The sequence below is a fragment of the Phyllostomus hastatus genome, unplaced genomic scaffold (assembly GCF_019186645.2).
Source record: "Phyllostomus hastatus isolate PE091 unplaced genomic scaffold, TTU_PhHast_1.1 phas_scaffold_21, whole genome shotgun sequence".
Taxonomy (NCBI): Eukaryota; Metazoa; Chordata; class Mammalia; order Chiroptera; family Phyllostomidae; genus Phyllostomus; species Phyllostomus hastatus.
In genome coordinates this window covers 7204309-7226358 of record NW_025334017.1, presented here as the reverse complement: position 1 = coordinate 7226358, position 22050 = coordinate 7204309, and the positions used below count along the sequence as shown (strand labels likewise).

At 40.3% G+C, this 22050-nt stretch overlaps 2 protein-coding genes across 5 annotated transcripts in view; one reads left to right on the top strand and one right to left on the bottom strand.

The window, feature by feature from the left end:
* The window catches only part of ASPH (aspartate beta-hydroxylase), a 200603-nt gene extending 181244 nt beyond the window's left edge, over nucleotides 1-19359 (top strand). For all 3 annotated transcript variants that reach the window (XM_045861467.1, XM_045861466.1, XM_045861468.1), the window contains 3 exons: nucleotides 4480-4571; nucleotides 4942-5075; nucleotides 17127-19359. In XM_045861467.1, coding sequence (XP_045717423.1) covers nucleotides 4480-4571; nucleotides 4942-5075; nucleotides 17127-17277 — 377 coding nt within the window. In that variant the 3' untranslated portion in view covers nucleotides 17278-19359. The remainder of the gene's footprint in view (nucleotides 1-4479; nucleotides 4572-4941; nucleotides 5076-17126) is intronic.
* Nucleotides 19360-20153: 794 nt separating this feature from the next.
* Nucleotides 20154-22050, bottom strand: part of CLVS1 (clavesin 1) — a 167683-nt gene continuing 165786 nt past the window's right edge. For both annotated transcript variants that reach the window (XM_045861470.1, XM_045861469.1), the window contains exon 6: nucleotides 20154-21114. In XM_045861470.1, the coding sequence (XP_045717426.1) occupies nucleotides 21027-21114 (88 nt within the window). In that variant the 3' untranslated portion in view covers nucleotides 20154-21026. The remainder of the gene's footprint in view (nucleotides 21115-22050) is intronic.

Sequence of the window (22050 nt, the reverse complement as noted above, 5' to 3'; positions counted from 1 at the left end):
CCAACAAGATTTTTTAAAATGGAGCAGTAAGGTCAAAATGTGAATAACATGCCAGTTTTATCCACTCACATATCACTGAAGCGAGTCAATTGTATAGGCCTTAAGCATCGACCAGTTCATCTGATGCCTCAATTCCATGAACATTCTTATGCTTCATAGAAGTTATCGGGCTTTCTAGAATAATGCTTCAGAACACCATACATCCTGGCAGTACTTTCTGAAACCAGTCTCTGCTAAAAACAGGTGCCTGATAAAGTTGAAATATGCAAAGCAGAGGGCATATAAAAACATTAAGCAAGAAAGAAAGTAAATAATGAGGCATTTCAGTTGGAGGCAACATTTTGACTAAGTTTATGTGTATTTTTTCAAAAATTTTAATTGTGGCACATAACCTAAAAAAAGAGGGTCCTTCTCAGCATTCCATGAATTATTAAGAGTTGTTTCATACAATATTTTTTACTTTCATAGTAATGTTAAATCCTTTTTCCAGTTTAATGGAATTTGCACATTTTTGTTCTTAAGTTTGACAGAGTGATCTATTATTTTATTAAAAACCTCAAAAAGCTCTCACTTTATCTAATTCCTGATTTTATATTTTTGTTCCTCCTGTTCCTTTTTAAACTGCTTATTATTCTCTTAAACTTTTCAGTTGGAACACCTTAATAAATTTATTTCATCCTTTCTTTTTCATTAATAAAAACACTTGAGACTATGGACTGATATCTGGATACAGTTTGGATGCATTCCATAAGCTCTAATGTATGCTATTTTTACTTATGTCCTTTCAAAAAAAGCAAAGACTGCATTTCTATCTTGATTTCCATTTTGATCTAAAATAATTAGAAGTGTGTGTGTGTGTGTGTGTGTGTGTGTGTCAGAAGCCTGTGTTTTTCACTGGTTTGCGGTTAATTAAGTAGAAATTAATTTCTGGCTTTATTTTGTCATGAAAGAATATGTCACATAGTTCCTCTTCTAAGAAGTTTTCTTAAGGTAAGGGTCTTTGTGGGAAAATAAAAGGTTCTCTGTGGCCTTTTATTTGTGGTTCTGAGCTGCTGGGAGGAATCCAGTAATCACTTTCTGGAAACAAACGTGTAGTTTAAAGGATTTTGAAGGCAGTTAATATCACAGCTTCCACAGAAGCAGGATGGAATTTCTGAAGGCAGGGGCCCTCTCAGGCCCAGAGACACAGGAAGAATCCTGTGGCAGGTAGGGAAGATGTGGGAGAGGAAGGGCAGTTTTTAAGCCGCGCTGAGAGCTCAGATCCAGACAAAGAAATAGATGAATATTCAACTTAGCTGTCTAATCTGGTTAGAAAAGGGTGCTGCTAGAGTGTTGGAGGCCTTGAAGCCCTCAACAATCCTATGTTGAAGTTTTGTTCCAGCCATACTCCTATGGCTGGAAGTTTGTTTCTATCCAAGTGGTAAGTGGGAATTATGGTAGATCTCTAAGTCGTATAATCAGGACTGAAATAGATTTATTCCCATTTTAAGTGATCAATTTTTAAGAGTTGGGGGGAAAAACAGGATCAATAATATAAATAAAGATTTTTCCCCAGAGATACGTTTTTAAATTGCTATGTGAATGTTATGGAACATCTATTTTGTTCAGACTTGTCAATTGTCACCAACAGTGAGCACTGAAATATGCAGCTGGCAAATGTGCTACCACACACATGCACGCATTCTTCCTTCTGGAGTCTGTAGACAACGGTGCTAACTGGTCCCAGTGCCCTTTCGGCATGAGCTCAGGTTGGACCTCTGAATCCTTCCCAATACAGTGTCTAAGCAGCCACTGTCAACTGATCAGAGTTGTCGCCCAAGATGAACCTATTCTCATCCTAGCAGCAGAGCCTTGAACCTAAGAAAGATACAGCCCAAGGCCTTTAAAAATCCCATCTCCATGAATTTCTCATAAAGCGTATTCATGTATAAATGAAAAATGTATTTGATTCTTTCCGATCAGCATGGGTAGTTAGATCTCTTTCTAGAGCCATTTTCCCAAGGAAACAAAGCTTATCACATGAGAGTTACTTTCAATTTGGGGAGAAGTAATAAAACAACAACAAAGCCACACTGTGTTCACCTGCTGGGCAGTTTCCTCTTCAGCTGAGCAGTTTGCTGCACACAGCTGCCTTCTGCTCATCATGCCATGAAATGTTAAATTGTGCTTTAAAGCATAGGCTTTGGAGACCAGCAGTCCTGGGCTGGAGGGCTTGCAGCACCCTTGGTGGTGTATTCGAGTCTCTGAGCCTCAGCTTGCTCATTTGAAAAATGGTAATGAAAATAGCACCTAAAGTATGGGGTTGTTGTGAGGATCAGTGGCTCTCATGAAAGGTCTGATACACAGTCATTCAATAAGTGACAGTGATACTATTTGTATTATATAGTAATCATATGTTATGTAATAATAACAATAGTGGAGAAGCAGTCTTAGGTCATGATTAAAATATGGACCCTGGGTCCAGCTGGGCTGGAATTTCTGCTCTGCCACTTACTGTACAGAATGCAACACTAATAGTACCTCCCTCACCAGGCGGTGTGCACATCAAATGAATCATTCTAAGCATGGGGAGTGGTTCCTGGTGCCTAGTGAGCACCATGGAACTGTTGTTGTATTCTACCCTCATGATCTCATGTGAATAGTCAAAACAATCCATGGCAATCCACAAATGTCAAGCATCTGCTAAAGAGCTGCCCTCCCCAACCCCTACAGAGAATCTGTTTACAGACTAGAAAAGATTTATGTGACTAGAGGTGCTGTCTAATCCAGTCCTGACTTACTGGCAGTTCTAAAGACACCTTCATTAAGTTACCCATTCATTACCTATCATTCAGGTAAGACACACCTGTTCTCCAAGTAGCATGTGCTCAGCCCTCTCCACTGTGCCTATCGGAAGTCCAGCCACCTCTGGTTGCTACCAGGCTTCCCTTAAGCACTGCCTGAACAGCTCAGAACTCAGAATTGGGGAGTCTTGCCAGGCTGTCCCCAGGTCCTGCATGTGGGAAGGCAAGGAAAGTTAGGGCTTAAAAATGCTTTATGATGACTTACAAGGGACTCTATTTATTCAAATTGGTATTTTTATTCAACTCATTTAAGGCGCTCCATGAATAACTAAAAAGAGCAACTAACAAGTTACTCAGTTAAGAGGTGAAAATAATACTTAGAAAAAGCTAATATAGATATAGAAGCTGTTTTCTAAAGCGTTGAGGTTCATTTGGTTAAGGAGAATACCTTTACATTGCTTTTCTTATAACTCATTCTCAGTACCTTATTATCTAGGACACAACTAACATTCAATAAATGAAATTAAACTCAGTTTTACACATAGCATTCCTTTGTAGGAATCTTGAATAGGGAATTAAAATATTCCTAACTTTAAAAAATTCTAATGTTTTACTCCTTCATGAGACCAAGAAATACTGTGTGCATTCCTGAGCACATCTTCCCTAAGGAATAGCAATTTTTGTAGATGATGAAGAAATTTGCATAGTCTAGGATGTTTAGACTATGTCCCAAAAATCTCTTTCTCACAAAGTAGCTCATAGAAAACACCATCTCTCAAAGACCTCTTCATGTCTTCATTTAAATGCTATTCTTTATCCACATATAAAGGATGATCTCTACAATGAAAAATACATTAAACTCCAATTTAAAATATTGTTTCAGTAACTCTTTGGTATAGTCCTAGAAATACATTTTTAGGTTAGAAATATAAGCTGCTTTTCTTTGGTGGCAAGTGTATTAGTTTATTGTGGCTGCTGTAACAAATTGCCACAAACTTAGTGGCTTAAAATAACACAAATTTACTATCTTTAGAGTTCTGCAGGTCAGCAGTCTACAGCGTTCTCACTGAGCTTGAATCAAAATGTCATCAGGGATGCATTCTTTCTGGGCCTCCAGCTTCTAGAGTCTGCTCCCATTCCTTGGCTCGTAGTCCCTTCCCATCGTCAGAGTCGGCCATGGCCAGTCAAGTCTTTCTCATTCTGTATCAGTCAGATCCCAACTCTTCTGCCTCAGTCTTCTGCGTTTAAGGACCCTGTGATTACACGGGGCCCTTTTAGTTAATTTAGGATAATCTCTATATTTCAAGGTTTGCTGATTAGAAATCTCAATGTCACCTGCAACCTTTATTTCCCCTTTCTGTGTAGCATAATGTATCCATAGGTCCTTCGGCTTACAGTGTGGACATCCTTGGGAGGCAGCCTTTATTCAGCCTGCCACAGTGCAGAAAATAGGTATTTAACCCACACCTTCTCCTTAGACAGCCTGCATCAAATAGTCCACCTGTGAGCAGTGAATTCTAGTCTTGGCTCTGCAAGCCGTTATCTATTGGAGCAAAACACATTGTCCTCTCGTGTGTATGCACGTGTCCCCAGTCCTACAGTGAGGGTACAATGTAGATCACATTAGTCAAACAGGATGAGTTAATGCTTTACTGTAATTTGTTTCTAACAATGCTCTTATCATTTATTGTTCTAGGGAGAAAAAATGAGAATGCCTGTAAAGGAGCTCCTAAAACCTGTTCTTTACTAGATAAATTCCCTGAAACAACAGGATGCAGAAGAGGACAGGTACCTGGAGTGTTTTCAGTGCTGGGAAGAACACAATTGCTTACTAGCAATAAGGGAATGCTGATGATTACAAAGAAGTATTTATTTCCCTCAGCCCAATGAATGCCTCCTTTCCACTCTCTTTTAATGAAACAATTTAATGCGGTTGATGTCAGAGTTGAGGGTGAAAAATGTTCAGTGTGTACAGCTTTGTGGAAAATGGGAGTACTTATTTTTAGTTCCTTCACAAAGAAGTAAGAGGAGAGTATTAATTTTGAGTCTTACAAAGGCTCTAATCCAAAATGACAGTAATTTTGTACTGTCACTTTAATTTAGCAATCCCCCCACATCTTGATAAGTGGAATAACAGTGTGTTACATTTTTTGCACAGATCAAATATTCCGTCATGCATCCAGGAACTCACGTGTGGCCGCACACGGGGCCCACGAACTGCAGGCTCCGAATGCACCTGGGCTTGGTGATTCCCAAGGAAGGCTGCAAGATCCGATGTGCCAACGAGACCAAGTACGTTTACTCCCACCATTATCTCTCTTATGCATCACCTCTGATAAGGGATGTTCATTACAACAAAGCTATGTTCATTTGGGTAGTTTCTCTTCCTTTTGTAACTGATGTACACTGAGGTGGGTGTTATTAATCCAAATTCTTTAGTCTTTGTCACTTCTTTGTCTTTCCTGTTGGTCTGGAGATACTCCCCAGTTCCAGGGCTGCCTTCTGCAGTGATTTCTCCCCAGAGCATGCACACATGGTCGATGAGTTTCTTGCTTCTCTTTCTAAATGAACAGACTTGAGTCAGCTGACTTGTACTGAGCCCCACACATACTACACATTGTGCATACTGCATTACCACTTGAATTACTCAACAATCCAAAGAATCCCCCTTCCTGAAGAAAACACCCCAGTGATACTGATGTTCTGTTCTAGAGGAGTCAGCATGGTGCCATGGAAGAAGCTGGCTGCCTTGTTCAGATCCCAGCCCTGCCACGTAATTCTGTGTAACCCTGGCTCATTACTTACTTAATCCCCTCAAGCCTTAGCCATCTTGCTTATGAAACTGGCAATGACACTATCTGCTTTGCAGGATTGTTGTACGGATCAAATAAAATAACGCCAGCAAGGCATTTAGCCCAGATCTTAGCATGAGCAGGGATATGAGTGTGTGGGCCACTTCTCCCCATGCCTTTTCCTGTCCTAATCTTATTACTCTCTTCATCTGGAATTCCCATCCAAAATAAACCTATTCCTAAGATCCAATTTAGTTTCACAAAAGAAACCTCTCTTCTGACTGCCTAGCATGTGCGTAGTATATATTCTCAGTAGTCCTGTTCTTTATCTTCCATTGCTTTTTATTAATTAGTATTATTAGCCTAATCTTTATGAGTGGGCTGTCAGCTCCTGGAGAGCAGAAACTAAGTTGTTGGTCTTCTTATGCATTTCTTATGGTCCTTAGCAGAGGACTGATGGGGGTTGTTAGTTGTTGGCAGATACCTCCCTGGCCGGGCAGAGCACAGCAGCACAGGGTGCTGCAGGAGACTCAGAGAGGAATCAGATGGGGGGTCTTCCCCTGCCAGGTGTGTCCATTGGGGACATAACACAAGCTTGAATGCCGTGACTCATAAGAGAGGCACAGATAAAGATGCTACAGATGGGTCAATGGGCAGGTTGCTCATTTGCTGCTGATATTTGGAAATCTTCGCAGTGGTGACTTTTAAACACAGGAAGGATTTGGATATTGAAAGCTTGGAGAAGGAGGCATTTCAGGCTGAAAGAATAGCATCAATAAAGGCACAGAAGCCAAAAATTGCAGGCCACACAGGAGAAATGTTGAGTGGCTTCAGCAGTCAAGAGTATAGGGTGCTGTTAGAAGGTAAACTGATGCACATTAAAATTTTCAAGAGTTTACTGAGCAAACATCAGTTCCAGTCAGGCAGCATCAAACTAGAGGTGGTCAGGAGTACTCCACTAATAGATTTTAGGGGAAAGGTCTTTATAGGGAAGACCCTGAGACTAAGGGAAGAAATTATTTGGCTGGTTGTAGCACTGCAGTTGCCTTATCTGGGAAAGCCTGGTTGGCTGTTCGTGACCAGTTGTTCTTAAATTGCACTTTCTCAGATTCAAGTGCCCTGACTCGGGCTTAGGTTTTAGTTTGCTTGTATGGGCTACCAACACGCTGGAGCCCTCTCAGGCTAATGGGCTCCTTGTTTAAACTGTTTAACAGTACATAGAGAAAAAGGTTGGAAAGTAAAAGAATGGATTAAAAGCTAAATCCTAGTGGGCTCTGATACCAAATGAATGGGATTGGTCCTTAGTTAGGAAGTAAGTCTGGAAGCCATGGGTGAACTCTATTATATGTGGGGGGATGGGAAGAACAGTTAACGGACTGTCATAGTGGCCCACAGAGGAGAGCTAGAATGGGGATGCTGCAAAGAGATGGAAAGTAGAAAGCAGGTGCAGAAGATTTTATCAAGATTGACTAAAGTGAATCTTAAGTGTGTGGGATACAAGGGTGGAGAAGGAGGTCCAAGATGACTTGGCAGTTTCCATTTCAGTCTGTAGGAGGGTATTGATACTTTAGCCAATAGTGAGAACTTGGCAGGCACAAGCCAGGTTCAGGGGGACGGATAGTGAATTCAGTGTTTGTGTGTATTTTATTTAAGTTGCTATTGGAAAGAGAAAGGAGAACCAAGAAGGAGGTGGGGCAGCAGAGGGCAGAGTTGGGAGGACAAAGAGGAGGAATGACAGATGGCTGGACAGGGGAGGTTTCTTCCAAGGTGGAGCGGATCTTGTCAAGCCTTTGGGAACTCAGTTTGGGTCTGCACGGTATCTCTGCCAAAGGGAAGAGGAGTTAGGGACATGGCAGGGGACCCAGGGAATACACAAAGGAAGTGGGATGATGCTGGGGAAGGCACAGACTGACAAGGCCAACTCCTTGGAGATCAGATATGAGCTGTGGGCAGCGAAAATGGGAAAGGGCACCTGGTCTCCTTCCTAAGTACCACCTTAGGGTTGTAAACTTGTTGTTTGCTCTCTCTGTCTCTGTCTATTCTTCCCTTTCTTCTGCCCTCTATTTATTTGTTTATCTTAAAATCTGTCTGTAATGTCTACAGATACTTGGGGGAAAATACTAGATAAAAACCTACTTAGGAACAGTCAGGGACAAGGAAATGTGTGGAACCGATCCTGGTCACAAGAGGCCCAAGGTGGAGAGAAGCCTAGGTTGAAGAACAGGTGTGGCGTTCTAGCAGGGGAGCAGGAGAACAGAGTGGGAAGTCTCAACAGGAATTCAGAGAAGGTTCAAAATGCAGAAGTGATGTTGGGAGTTCTTCCCAGCATCGCAGCAAACACCCGGTGACCATGCTTGACCAAGGAAATAACTGCCAGCCCCTCCCCTCACCTGCCAGAGGTAGGATTTTAAGCCCAGTCTTGCAACTCACTTGGAGGGTGATTGTGAATAAGAATATTAGCTTGGCAGCCCCTCAGTTTCCACTGTGCTAAAATGCAACCTACTTCAGGTGACGGTAAGTACCTGCTGATAACAGTAATTCAAAGACTTTGTATTTGGCACAGTAATTATTAAAGAGTATTTGCCACCCAGCTACCTATGGTGGGCCAGGGAGGCAACTTTCTAGAGGATGAAATTGCTTCCTGTTCTCATGTCCTTGTAGAGCTGGTGGGCATCAGTGCCTTTTGGCCTACTCATGATTGCTACTCAACACCCTCCTCTGTTAGGGTAGACAGGAAGCACCAGGGAGTTTCCTCCATTGTCCAGGATGGTGCAGGGGGAGGTTCTTGTCCTGAGCGTGCCAATGGCTAGAGAGATGAATGGAGAGGGCCCCAGCAGCCAAAAGCTAGCAGGATGATTAGATAGAGAAAGAAAGCTGTCCTCTTTCTATCCCTATAAGAACCTCAAGTTTTAGCAGGGAAGGGAGATGGTCTCTGAGATGGAAATCCACCATTCACCAGGCTGGCACCTGAATAAACCTCTTTTCCTTTTGCACCAGCACCTGTCTCTTGAGTTTGGTTTTTGCCACCACAGGCAGGCAAACCCACCTTCTTCAGTTTCACCCCCATGTCCCTCCTGCTGTCCTTACTTTATGTTGTGTTCGATTCTCATCCTTAATAATCCTTAATTCAAGTGTGGTTGGGTCAGGCTAAGTACTTGATTATAAAAATAGTGCTTTTCATAAGAGAAATGTGTTAATTAAACTAGAATACTGTGGAGTGCCTATAGTGAAAATAGCTGGATAGCTGAAAGGTAGACAGTTTGTGAAGTCTGAGGACAGAAAGACTATATTGTAAGAAATCTGGAAGTTCCCGTTGTTATTGTATCAGTGTGGAAAGAGAAGCACACATATCAAGGAATCGGGCTTCCCTGTGCTGGGTGACAAGACACCATTCGTCAGAGCTTCTCAACTTCCAAACGTAGGTAGGTTACTTGCAGCAATTTGTGCATGGTAGTTCTCAGGTATGAATAGTTGCATGGCTACTTTTCCAGCATTGTGTGATTCCTGCTAGCGTACATATTTAATTTTTCCATCACTGCAAAACTTAGCACCATCTTTTTATCTGAAGATGAGCTCACAGGTGTGCAGCCTTTTACCACTATAAGCAAAATGATCCTTTAAAATTATGCTTTCTGGTTACAAAACGATGCATGTTCCTTGTACATAATTTGTAAAACACAGAGAAGCACAATCATAAACATAAATACTGATCTCAATACCTAACTAATTAAGATCTTAAAGTTACTGGAAAGACCCTTTTTCCAAATAAATTCACATTCACAGGTTCCATGTGGGCACACCCATTTTTTTGGTAGAGGGAGGTCTATCATTTAACCCACTATAATATCGGAACCAAGGTTTGGTCTCAGTCAGTCTGGCTAGACAGTCTGTGCTCCAAGCTTCAACCTTGTAGCCTTACTATACAGCATGGGTGCCAAACTCATTTTCACTGGAGGCCACATCAGCTTCATGTTTGCCTTCAAAGGGTCAAATGTAATTTTAGGACTATATAAATGTAACTACCCCTTAGCCGGTTAGCGAGAGCTTGACGTTGCCTCCAGGTAGAAACAAGGTGCTGGGCTGGATAAAACAAGGTGGGGGGCCAGATTCAACCTGAGGGCCTTGTGTTTGCCTCCCGTGCTGTACAGAGAATCTGGGGCTTTTTGTATTTTGTTGTTGTTGTTTACAAAATTAGGATCATGCTTTATCTGTAAGATGATCACTGTGAACACCAGCTTTCATTTCCAGACATCAGGGTATCAAGGAGAGAAAGCAGCTGGAAGTCCCCAGTTTTAGGCCATTTGTGTCATTTCAGACAGTCCAGGCTCTGTGGTCTATAAGATGAGCTTATTAGCAATCTTGATCCAGGCCTGAATGAACTTGAGCCAGCAGATAAACACCCCGCCCACAAATGGGAATTGCTCCTCTCATCAACCGGCCAAGTCGCATGAGCTTTGGATGATCCCAGAAAGGAATTCTTTCTTCCATGTTACCAGGAGGGCCTCCCAGACCTTCTACAAGTGGGGCCAGGAAAAAAAGAGTGACTGTGGAGTTTTCCTGGAGATTCTGCATTATTGCCTGCAAGTCACCAGCCTGAAATGTTAGACAGACCAATATGTTGCCAGGAAAGCATGCATTGTCATTAGTGTCAGCCACAGGCTGAAGAAATGAATTGGTGACAAGTCACTTAACTCCTCTATATATTGCTGTAGAGAGAATGCCCTCTTCCCATATATATCATATATGTATGACGTATACAAAGAGATATTTTATCTATATTATATCTTTATTTTATCTTTGTTATCTATATTATAAAATACAAAGATGTATTTTATAACATCTTTTTTATTAATCTCTCAATTTTCCAGTTAGGAAGACTGTGTAGAAGGCATGCTAGAATATTAACAATAGAAGAGAGACTTAAGTTTTTAAACCCACCATGAATCATTCATAGATACTTGTTTTGTTTCCATAAAGTGTCTGAGGAGATAATCATATTATAGATGCTGTGAAATAACCAAATCATTTAGAACCAGATAGTTTAGTCCCTTTCATGTGTTTTCTAGTTTCCCTGAAATCATAATTTGTTTCACAAAATATATCCATCTTCCACCCGTAAGTCCACCATTCAAGTTTGCTCATCTGATATTAGAGAACAAAACAATGAATGGCATTTTTAGCTGGCAATGTTTCTAGAAGTTTTGTTATTGAAGGTTAACATTTGTCCTTTTTCTCTTTCCTTTGAACAACTTAGTGGATTAAAAACATCAATCAAGTTTTAACCCCTGTTCTGGTTAGCATGGTATGTTTACGGCCACTTACAGGCATAGCTACATATCTACACCTCCACAGGGAGTGGCAGTTCCCACACTCGCAATGAATTGTGTCCAGACGTTCCTTCATTGAACTGATTGTTGAGAGGCGGGGAAGGTGGAATCCATTTCCCGATGGCAACATTAAATGATGTGGAGGTCCCTGAGCCAGCCCCCGAAAGCTTTTAACGGATGGCCATTATTAACAGGGCTCTGGAAACAGTGACTATTTATAATACTATTTCTATGGGGAAAATGCATCCTGAGTTTTTACTTCAGATTTCAACATTATGTATCTTCATAAAAGCAAATTAAGAGCACAAAAGTCACATGACCTGGGTTTAAAGCCTGGCTTTCCTTCTAAGTGCTAGTTAAGACAAGTCGCATAATAACCCCTCTATGCCTCTATTTCCACATCTGTAAAATGAGAAGGACAAGAGTATATCCCTGTGTAGTTCTGTTGTTAAACTGTGTTTATAAAATCCTGTGGAATGCATGCATTCAGTATGTTTGGGTCTTTATTGTTCTCTTGTCTGATTGTGGCAGACAAGGGACTTTTGTCCTTTACATTTGAGGGATTGAGACCCATCCCTCCTACAACACTGACGGTTCCTGTAACCTGGAGAGGGCACTAGGATGGGGATGAGGTTGGGGCTTTAAGGAGGTAGGAAGCTGAGCATGGGCAGGGCCAAGTCTGGTGAAGGGATGGCGCACGTATAGATGGGGACTGTGATTTGATAGGCTTGCAGCTGGACAGGAAGCTGGGGGAAGAGGGGTGCAAGAGCACAGCTGAAAGCAATCCTCCATTTCTCCTTTTTCTTCCCAGTCCCCACCCTGGAACAGGGTGAGGAGGAAGGGAGCAGTGTATCCCATCTCTGGCCTCATGAAGTTTTCTCTCCTTCCCTTTCCTCATCCTCTTTTTCTGACTTTCATAGCTCTGTTACAAAGCCCTCTGCTTCTGGGTGAGTTGGGACCAAGAGGAGGAAGGCAAAAGCTACAGAGAGAGGCAGCAGAGGGTTGGACTGCAGGGTGACTCTGGATCCCAGGCCCATGTGGAGAGGAGGCAGGTCCTGTGGCAGCCTGGATGGAATGGGAGGTATCTGGGGGTGCTATCTACAGAGCCTGATCAAAGACAGTCCTTGTGAAGTTAGCCATCTTTTATTGAAATTAGTATCTTGACATTAAACAAAATAGCAACTACTATACCCATTTCTCTGAGGAAAGCTTATTAAATGTGTCCTGTGAAATGTAATTTGAAAACTGAAATCCTAACCAATAGCTTGGCTCAGAGAATTAGGAGAACTTTGTTGCTGAAAGTAGCCTCAGAGATCCTCTTGTCCATCTTTGTCACTGCACAGATGGGGAAACTGAGGCCCCTGGGTGAAGTATTTTCTCACAGTCACATGTCTAGTTAGCTGTAGTCAGGACAAAAACACAGGTTTCCTAGCTTCCAGAAAAATGCTTTGTCCAGAGAGATAGGTAGGTATGTAGGTAGGTAGGTAGATAAATAGGAAGAAAGTGTGTGTTTGTGTGTGTGTGTGTGTGTGTGTGTGTGTGTGTATTTGTGTCTGTATGTATTATGAGGAGCAAGGAGCAGGAAAGGAGGAAGTAGTGATACTGCAGCCCTACATTTCAGTTCCACTATGCACTAGAATTTCTGCTGGAGTCAGACTGAGGAATTTCAATAGCTCAGAATTAATAAGAGCTGTGTTAGGTGTCCTTATTGCTGAACTCTGACCCGTTTTTGTATTCCACTCAGCCTGTTTAAATACTGCACAGGCCACCTCAGAATAGCATCTACAGGCACTACTATTCCCTAGCACTGTGATCTCGAGCTAAAGGCTTGGGCTATAATGAAGCAACTCTAGTGACTTTCTGCTTCTTTCATAGATCATAATATCCCTGCAGACATCTCTCTCCTGGAAAATTGAAATCATGTCATTTGCCTACCTGAGTACCTTTTAGCAGGGATCACTGAGATGATAAGATCTATAAAGTTTTTTAGGTGAAAGGCTCTCTAAGCACCTGGTGTCACTCCTTAGCATTGTTAATATCAATGATAATTCTATGACAGAATTACACTCACTATATATGTGCTGCCACCATTATATCACTATCACGAACTCTAATTATAATACTTTGAGAAATTGAGGAGTTATTTTATATTGCTTTGTCTTGTGGCTGTATATTCTCATATTTTTTTGCAAACCAGGAAGAGATGTTCTTCTCGTAAGGATAAGAAATTCTAGAAGTAAGCCATGGAGGACAAGCAGTGCCCCACCTACAACCCTGTTGTGCTGACCCCCCCAAGAAAGGGTTACCTGCACCTTCAGGAAGACTCCTTTCAAAGGCCGCTCTGAACACCTTTTCTCCAGGGGGCTCTTCCCATGTCATTGTTTGAGTATAATTTAGTCATATTTGGTGGAGCTTTGCTCACAAAGCAAGTGGCCTCAAAACTATTTCTTTGCTTTGCAATGAGAGTCCTTGTTTTCTACTCAGAAGAGATCCAGGGTCCTTTGACATCCTTACATTCTGTCTCTTTCCCAGCAGCTGATGCATCTCTCATTAACCCCAACTCACTTCAGTCTGCACATCACTTCAACGGGGTTTTATTGTCCTTCCTTGCCCCCTCTTTGGTTAATTAGGGGTACAGTTTAGTCATCTAGCTCTGGTGGATGATTGAAAGACACCAGTTTTTAAATGTTCAGAAGGAATCTACATTTAAGAAATCTATATTAAATAATTGGGTATCTTTGCTGTTTTGAGGAAAATGTGTGGAATAACATGGAAGGGCAAACAGAAGTCTATGGGACACACTTGCCCATGAGGTTTACAGCCCTGAAGGAATCCTACCCTTCGGAATACCCTCCAGATTTCTGGTTTTAAAAAATTGTTTAAGTAATGGTTTATACTAGTCCATATTTGACTTCAAATATCGGAAAAGCCACAAACCAATGGTAACTTAAGTTTCCCCTTTACAGGAGCTGATGTTTCATAAATGAACCAGTATGTTCCAGCCTCAAAAGTTTTTACAAGTTTACAAGGAATTTAAGTTAATGAATGCAGTTTTCAAGATTTTCCTCCCATAAAGCATTCTGAAAGCTTTGACTTTCTTAGACCTATCAGATTCTAGTGAAAAATGTCTTTTTTTGCAACCTAGAATTTTCTATTTTGTTATTTGAATTACTGGCACTTCTAGATTTTAAGTAGGTTTCAGACTCTCTGCCATCCAAAAAAAGAAAAAATACTGAGAATCACTTTGTATAAATCACAAAGTATATTTCAGAGACTGTCTTCAATGTTTTTAATATTTCACCCCCTTGGAAGAGTTCGGTTTTCTCAAATGAAGGCTAATTCATGAAAATAACCAAGGTAATATTTGGTAGCATTATACCACTGCCCAACATTATCACCTCTATCTTTTGTCTTTTCCCTATTTTTCAGTATTTTCTTTCCTCCTATGTTTTATAATTGCTACCATTAATTGAGTATATATTATGTGCCCACCATATGCTAATCCTCACATCAATTATGCAGCTGAAGATAGAAAGGCTCAAATATGCCAAGTAACTCATCCTGGAGCACATAGTAGGTAATGCGAGGGCCAAGAGCTGTAAATCTGCTTTTCTTCAAAATCCGTGACTTTCTATCATGTAATGGCTTTACTCCCCTCTCTCTCCTACCACACGCTACCTTTTGCCTTTCCCTTTTTTCTTACATAATTGTAGTAAAACACACATGACATAAAATTTATCATCTTAACTATGTTTAATGTACAGTTTTGTGGCATTAAGTATACTCATTTAGTGCCGTCATCAGCACCATCCATCAACATAACTCTTTTCATCCTGCAAAACTGAAGCTCTGTGCTCTCTGAACAAGAGCTGGACATCATTCCACTTTCCGTCTATGTGAGCTGACTACTGTAGGGACGTCATATGTGTGGAATGACACAATGTTTGTCCTTTAGTGACTGGTTCATTGCACTTGCCATAATATCCTAGAAGGTCACTCCATTGTAGGCTGTGTCAGACATCATCTCTCTTAAGGCTAGGTAGGATCCCACTATACATACACGAGTATATCATACTTTATCTATCCACACATCTGTCACTGGACACTTGGGTTACTCCACCTTCTACTGTGAATAACAGTGCCATGAACATCAGTGTCCTGTTTTCCCTTTGAGTAAACGTCCCCCTGTTGCATATTCTGTCTAATTGTAGCTTATCACTGAGAGCCAGTAATATTGCTTAGTTGCATTGATTAAACCTAGGAAATGACCATCAAACTGTATAAGCTATGGATCATTTCACTTCTCTTTTTCTTGCCATTTTCTTCTTTTTTTTAGCTTTGCCTTTCAAGTTTGATTTTGCATGGTAATGAACAGATAGTCTGTCATTTATTTGAGTGTCTCTATTTCTGCTGAGTCTATATATAGGGATGGACAAAATTCAGCTTACATTTGTGAATAATGTGAAACAAGGCTTATTCTTTACTTATTAGTTACTGTATTATTCTCCATATGAACAACTGTAAACCTACTTTTGCCCATCTCTGTATTTCTGTCTTTCATTATAGTTAGATGGAACTCCAATAGGATTCTTTGAACCTTCAGAGGAATTATGTCAAATAGCTGAGCAACACCTGTTTATTGAATGCAAGACATTAGGCAAGGGGTGTGTGTGTGTTGGAGGTGGGGGCGGGGTGGCAGGAGTAGAGATTTGGCTCCCAACTTCAAGGAACTTTTAACTTGTGAGTGTTTGCTACTTTATTAGTTTAAATTTGGAAACATTGTTGTCAGATTCTTTATTTAATATGTCTGGGGTGAACTTGCCTCCCACCACCCCCATGCCACCCTGCTCCCCTAGGACATTTGACAATGACTGAGACATTCTGATTGTCACAGTTGGTGAGGGAGTACTATTAGCGTCTAGTGGTTGGGGACCAGACATGCTCATGGAGCATAGGACGGCCCCCAGAACAAAGAACTACCTGGCCACAGATGTCAATAGTGCCAAGGATGAGATACCCTGCAGTATGTAATATTACTTAATTTAATGTTGATTAATCACCTAGTAATGAACATGAAAAGACACAAATCATTTTAGAAGAATGAAAAATTCCTTATGAGAATGCAATAACTTGTAATCAAGCACTAGCATTTTCCCTTCTATAATTTTAATTATTTGCTAATCCAGAATATAAAATTTTAACTTTTTTTTTATTTTTTTAGGGAGAGAAGGGAGAGAGAGAGAGAGAGAGAGAGAGAGAGAGAAACATCAATGTGTGGTTGCTGGGGGTTATGGCCTGCAACCCAGGAATATACCGTGGCTGGGAATCGAACCTGGGACACTTTGGTTCCCAGCCCGCGCTCCATCCACTGAGCTACGCCAGCCAGGGCAAATTTTAACTTCTTGAGTGGAATTTTAATACCTAAAGAAAATTTTCTAGTAGAAATATTTTACTTTAAAAATATAACTTAGCATGTAATATATTGGCAATTGATACCTTTTTGAAAAAGAAGAGACCATTGCATGGTTAATACACTTTCATTGGATTCGAAAGGCATTGTGTGATTGCTCCCTGCATATCCTTCTCTGCACTGCTTTGTTCAGACTACAGTATATTTAGATGTTGGCCCCTGTATAGATATTTTAGGAAGCAGTACTCTTGGCCCGAAAGGGATGTTCTGATAGAAAATACTCCATGGACTTTCCATCAAATGGAACTTTTTAATAAAGTGGAACTTTAACAAGTGGGATGACTTGAAAGGAGAATTATTTGGAGACACACAGACACCCTGCCAGGTCTCCTATGGGACACAGAAAAGCTGGACATCCAGTCACTGTGTGTAGGTCTGAACTCGTCTCTAAACCACCAGGGAGGATTCCATGGTGTCATTGACCAGGGAGCTGGCTGAGCATGGATCAACGGGGTATATGTTTGAATGTTTGCCCAACTAAACGAGCCTTGCCTAGGTTTATAACAAGAATAAGTGTGTTCTTATCACCAGTCTCCTACTCTTTGTACACCTTCAGTGCTGAGAGAAGAAATTTGGTGTTCATGGTAAGATTCCTGAAATTCCTTCTTAATCACCAAAAAATAATAAATCCTGCCTTGGCAGTTCAGTTAGCTGGTCATATTGTGGAGATTATCATGACAGGGCCTTCCTGCACATAGACATGAATCGACCCTCAAGCATCGGAATCACAAGCATCCATGTTCTTCTTTTCCAGGACGTGGGAAGAAGGCAAGGTGCTCATCTTTGATGACTCCTTCGAGCACGAGGTGTGGCAGGATGCCACGTCTTTCCGGCTGATATTCATCGTGGATGTGTGGCACCCAGAGCTGACACCCCAGCAGAGACGCACCCTTCCTGCAATTTAGCATGTTGTGCGGGCTTGGGACACACTGGAGAGAGGCTGCCTGTCTGGCTCTGTCTCCTTGGGTGTGGGGATAGAAGTTCACTCAGCAGTGCCCTTCATGCCCTTGATTTACAGCCTCCTCCTAGGGTTAGAAGACACTAAAGGGAATATTTGCCTTGCTGCAATTTACATAAGAAATGCCCTGATGTATTTCATCCCCTGAGAGCACCATTCTGGTGCCTGTATTTCAGGTAAATACATGATAGCTTCTACCTTGCCAGCCAAAGATTTTTTTTTCCATTTAGAATGGGCTATATCAGTGTACAGTGAGAATACATTTAGAAACTGTGAATGGATTGCTTTAGCTTGTAATTTTTCTATGCATTTATATTTTTCTAGGGTAGCTAAGTGATTTTTTTGTCATCACATACCACTACTTTTTTGTTGATTTTAATGACAAGCTGTGTAAAATGCTTTACTTGTAGCTGTTTAGTGGTAACTTTCCTGGTAAGCTCAGACTTCCCTTTTTTAATTATTTTTAGACAAAGACACTCATGAAATAAGCAGCTTTATTTTCCTAATACAAAGGAAAAACCTGTAATTATGCCAATGTCTATGAACTGTACAGCTTCCCACCTACTGAATCGATTTGCTTTATCTTCATTGAGAGCCAGTGTCTGCATTTCTCTCCTCCCTGTGAGAAAGGTGTAGACACTGTCAAAGTGGCATTTCTTGCTAAGAGGAAGTTTTTACAGTGAAAGGTGACATGGGATCGCTTTATACTGAGTTAAAAAAATGCCACATGTAAATGTTTTTAATGCCAAGTATTAGGGCTGAACAAAAAAAAGGGAAAGTTTTTCCAAGTAAAAAATTTTCTCTCAGAATCAGGTGGAGAGGTAGCTGCCAGGGCTCTGGCTGCAGGCCCAGTTGCTGTCCAGGAGACGTGACTGGAACAGAAGTGTCTTTGCCCGTTGCAGGTCTATATGAGTGACAGAGTCCATGATGGATTCCCACCACAAGTTTGCAAAAATATGAAGAAGACAGAGTGGAAGACAGAATGCCAGGATCTTTGTCCTGAGTGTAGGGTGTCAAGATTGCTCTCCTCTCTGAAAGAGCTTAGGAGTCTTCTGGCTCTTCTGCTTGAAAAACTTCTGCCATTTAAACATCACTTTGAAATAGCAATTATTATCCATAACTTAGCTTTACTATTACCCACAGCATCCAAGTAGCTGTTGAAAAATGGTCTTTCCTACTCATTCCAAAGATGACCAAGTCATTCATTTGGTAGAGTATTAATGCATTAAATTTTGTTTTTAAAATTAAAGCTAACTAGGAATGTTAGCTATAAGAATGTAATAATATCAGTGCACTGAACTTAAGCCAATATGAACAAAAATGCTGGAAAAATGATACATAAGTTACCAAGTATCATTTATAGGTTAAAAAAAGAAACACTTGCAATTTCCATCCAATGAGGAAGAAGGATGCTTTCTTATCTCATTTAAAAAACAGTCCTTGAAAATTCAAATGGACTTTTTTTTTGCTTGTCCTTAAAGCCCATTTGCTTCTAGAAGTTCGCAAACTATTTTTTGTGTTCCCTTCTGTTTTGCCAATGTTCAAAAACTCACTCGAATAGATGAAGAAGTATGTGAGGAAAATAGCAAAATTAATTACCAAAGTCCAGAAGAAAAGGCATACTCCTGAAAAATAAAAAGGTATTTTTGTCCTTCAGTATTTATTGAACAGAGGAAATGGCTGACAAAGGACAATACAATCAGTGCTCGTGTGGTAACATTCATGTCACTGACACAGTTTGGTTGTATGTATATTGCATACACAAAGAAATTCAAAGAATAAGTTGTCAATGTTGAACCATCATCTTACAGTCATGTAATGAAATCATGGAATAGAGTAAAAACTAGCTCTTCACTTAGTAATTATAATATGGTATTTAAAATCAGGTCACTACAGGATCCTAAATATTGCCAATTGAAAAGCCAGGATTGTCATTTCTGTTGCAAAGGGTTGGCAATAATTGCATTTTAGGTTTTTGGATTCCACAACTACCTTATAAACCAAGTAATAAAATGGATTTTCTAATTCACTTTAATTCTTCATCTTTCATCCCTGTGTCACGGTATATAAGAAAAGTGTTTCAGTCACTGCATTTGGTAGAATTATTTCAACATTAATTTGAAATGTCTACACAAAATGAGTTAGCTTTATTAATACTGTGATGCAACTGGCTCAGAAATATTTTTAATTCTATTGCAATTTTATTTCAAGGGAGAAATATAAAAATTACTTCTGTTAATTGTCATCAACCAGTAGAAAAAAATTAAAACACTAGACCCATTGAGAAAGAGATCCATAAATGGTTAAGAACAGTATATAATGTCCATTGAGGGTGATTTATGGCCAGTGGAATCACCTCTGTCTTTTGAATTTTGAATTTTTTAGCTATAATAAATTAACCCTCCCAAATCCTTAAAATGTAACATCATATTTTACTGCCCATTATCAACTAAAATATTTTTATTTGGTATTGAGCACCAACTGGTCACACTAATGAGTGGCCGTGCCATGCAGGTGGCTGGGAGAGGAGGAGATACCTGAAAACACACAGCTGGTTTGGGGCAACACGGCACGAGTGAGGATATCATGTCCTGTGATATCTTTAATTGTATCTAATTTCCTTTGATTGGATAGTTGGGGGTTCATTTCTAAGGAGAATAAACAAAGAAATACAATAATCTTTGGCATTTCATCCTGCATTCCTAGTCTTCTCTTATTTTCAGCACTTGCATATTTAGCCATCCTTCAGGGTCTTCTTCCAAGATTGAATACCTACCCACTCAGCAACAGCCAGGCCCTTTCTCTACGCATTTCACTGGTTGTGGTGGGGGGAGGGGAGTTAAATGCTTTAGTAGCTCTTTTCTTAGCTGTAGTGACCCAAGTGAGGCAACCTGAATGGATTTACCAACCACTAACATGTTTCCAATGGGACCCCGCCCCCACCCCCATATCTGCAGGCACACGTTGCCTGTGGAAGTCACATTGCTAAGATGAAATAATCATATTTCACATTTTGTGCCTTTTTTAAAAGTCTGCTCATGATAATCAGCTGGTAGCCTGACAAAAGATGTGATGTCAAAGTCACTTTTGCAGGATATCAAAATAAGCAAACTCTGAAAATAGCTAGACCTCGGAAAACATGCTCTTAGGCTGAACAAGTTGATGCTGGTGATGAGGTCAAAGAAAATAATTCAATAAGAATGGAAATTACTGGAAATACTATTGTCTCAGGGCTTTTGCACTACATTAAACTTGACAACTGTGTCTGCCCAGTTTTATTCTGATGTATCTACTTGGAAATGCACTTAATCTTAAATTGCAGAAACTGAAGGTCTCTGGGCAATGCCTCAAAAAATTCTTTGTTCTAATGCAGTGTGCATCAAATTTAGTTTTTCTTTTTTCAATTCATGTAATACCATAAATGTGGGGGAGAGGGATCTTGTTTACATAACTGCCTTGCTTCATCCTCCATTCAATACCCTTACTGAAAAAAAGAAACAAACATCTCTCATGTCTTTGTTCAACTTTGGCTGCTCCAGCCAAGGGCTGGTGACAGTCATTACTGCGTGGCAGGAGTGGAGAGCCTTATATCAAGCCAAATGCACATGTCTGTGGGGGTCAGTTGCGCATGTGCCTCCTGGGTGGCTGATGCCACTGATGGTTGGCGTTATGCGGAACCATGGAGTGACTCAGGGATCAGTCCAGAGCCAGAAGTGGCTGAGTGTTCTCATTCTCTCCCTTCTCCTCATGCTTCAGGGTCCCAGCTTCTACCACGGACTGAGATCTAATAATATGAGAAGAAAGGGAAAAGATATAATTACAAAAAAACTCATGATGGCAACAATTTTGGCATTCAGATTTTATATTTCCCTTATTAATCAAGACATTCAAAATAACTATTTAATTCCCCCCTTTTGTAGCTCTGTTTTCCTTGCTTCTGTGTCTTCTATACCACATTTTTATGGAGAGGAGCATCTTGGAATTCTTCTTTGCAGAAAACTCATCTATTGGTAAAAGGAACGTGTATTCTAGCCACAACTCTGCCCCAACATCTATACATTCTATGGATCTTAAAGTGTATACAGTGAAATTAATTGTTTGATTTTTAATGTTTTTAGATACTTCTTAGAGCTTTTGTTTCTCAAAGTCATAGGAAACTGTCACGCATGATGAAATTGTCATGCTTTGGAATCAGACAGTAAATACAGACTCTACTTACTGGCTGAGTTTTTAAACTCTGGACCTTTATTCTCTTACCTGTAAAATAGAATTATCACCTACCTCCCACTGTTGATAAAGACTCCACTAATATACATAATGCATTTGGCATGTAATTGTAGTTAAGATTTATGGAGGACACTATTATCGCCATTATAGCAATTATAGTAGTGATCTTTAGTTTCTGATAAGTCCTTTCATATTGGAGCATTAGCCATTTCTTTCCTGAATTTATAACATGGATTGAAACTTAAAATTATTTTCCAGCTTATAAAAAGAAAGTTATAAGAGCTATCCACATAGTAAACATTCAGTAAATGTTCATATACTAAAAAGAAAATCAGTCAAAACATTAAAAGAATGGTTGAATTATATTGTTCAAACAAGCAAGCAAAATTTACAAATATGTGCAGTAAATGGTTAACTCCATAGGTCTGAGTTGCCCAAGCCCTCCACATTCCAAGGGTCTTAGAATAGACTCTGCCTTCCCCCTCTAAACCCT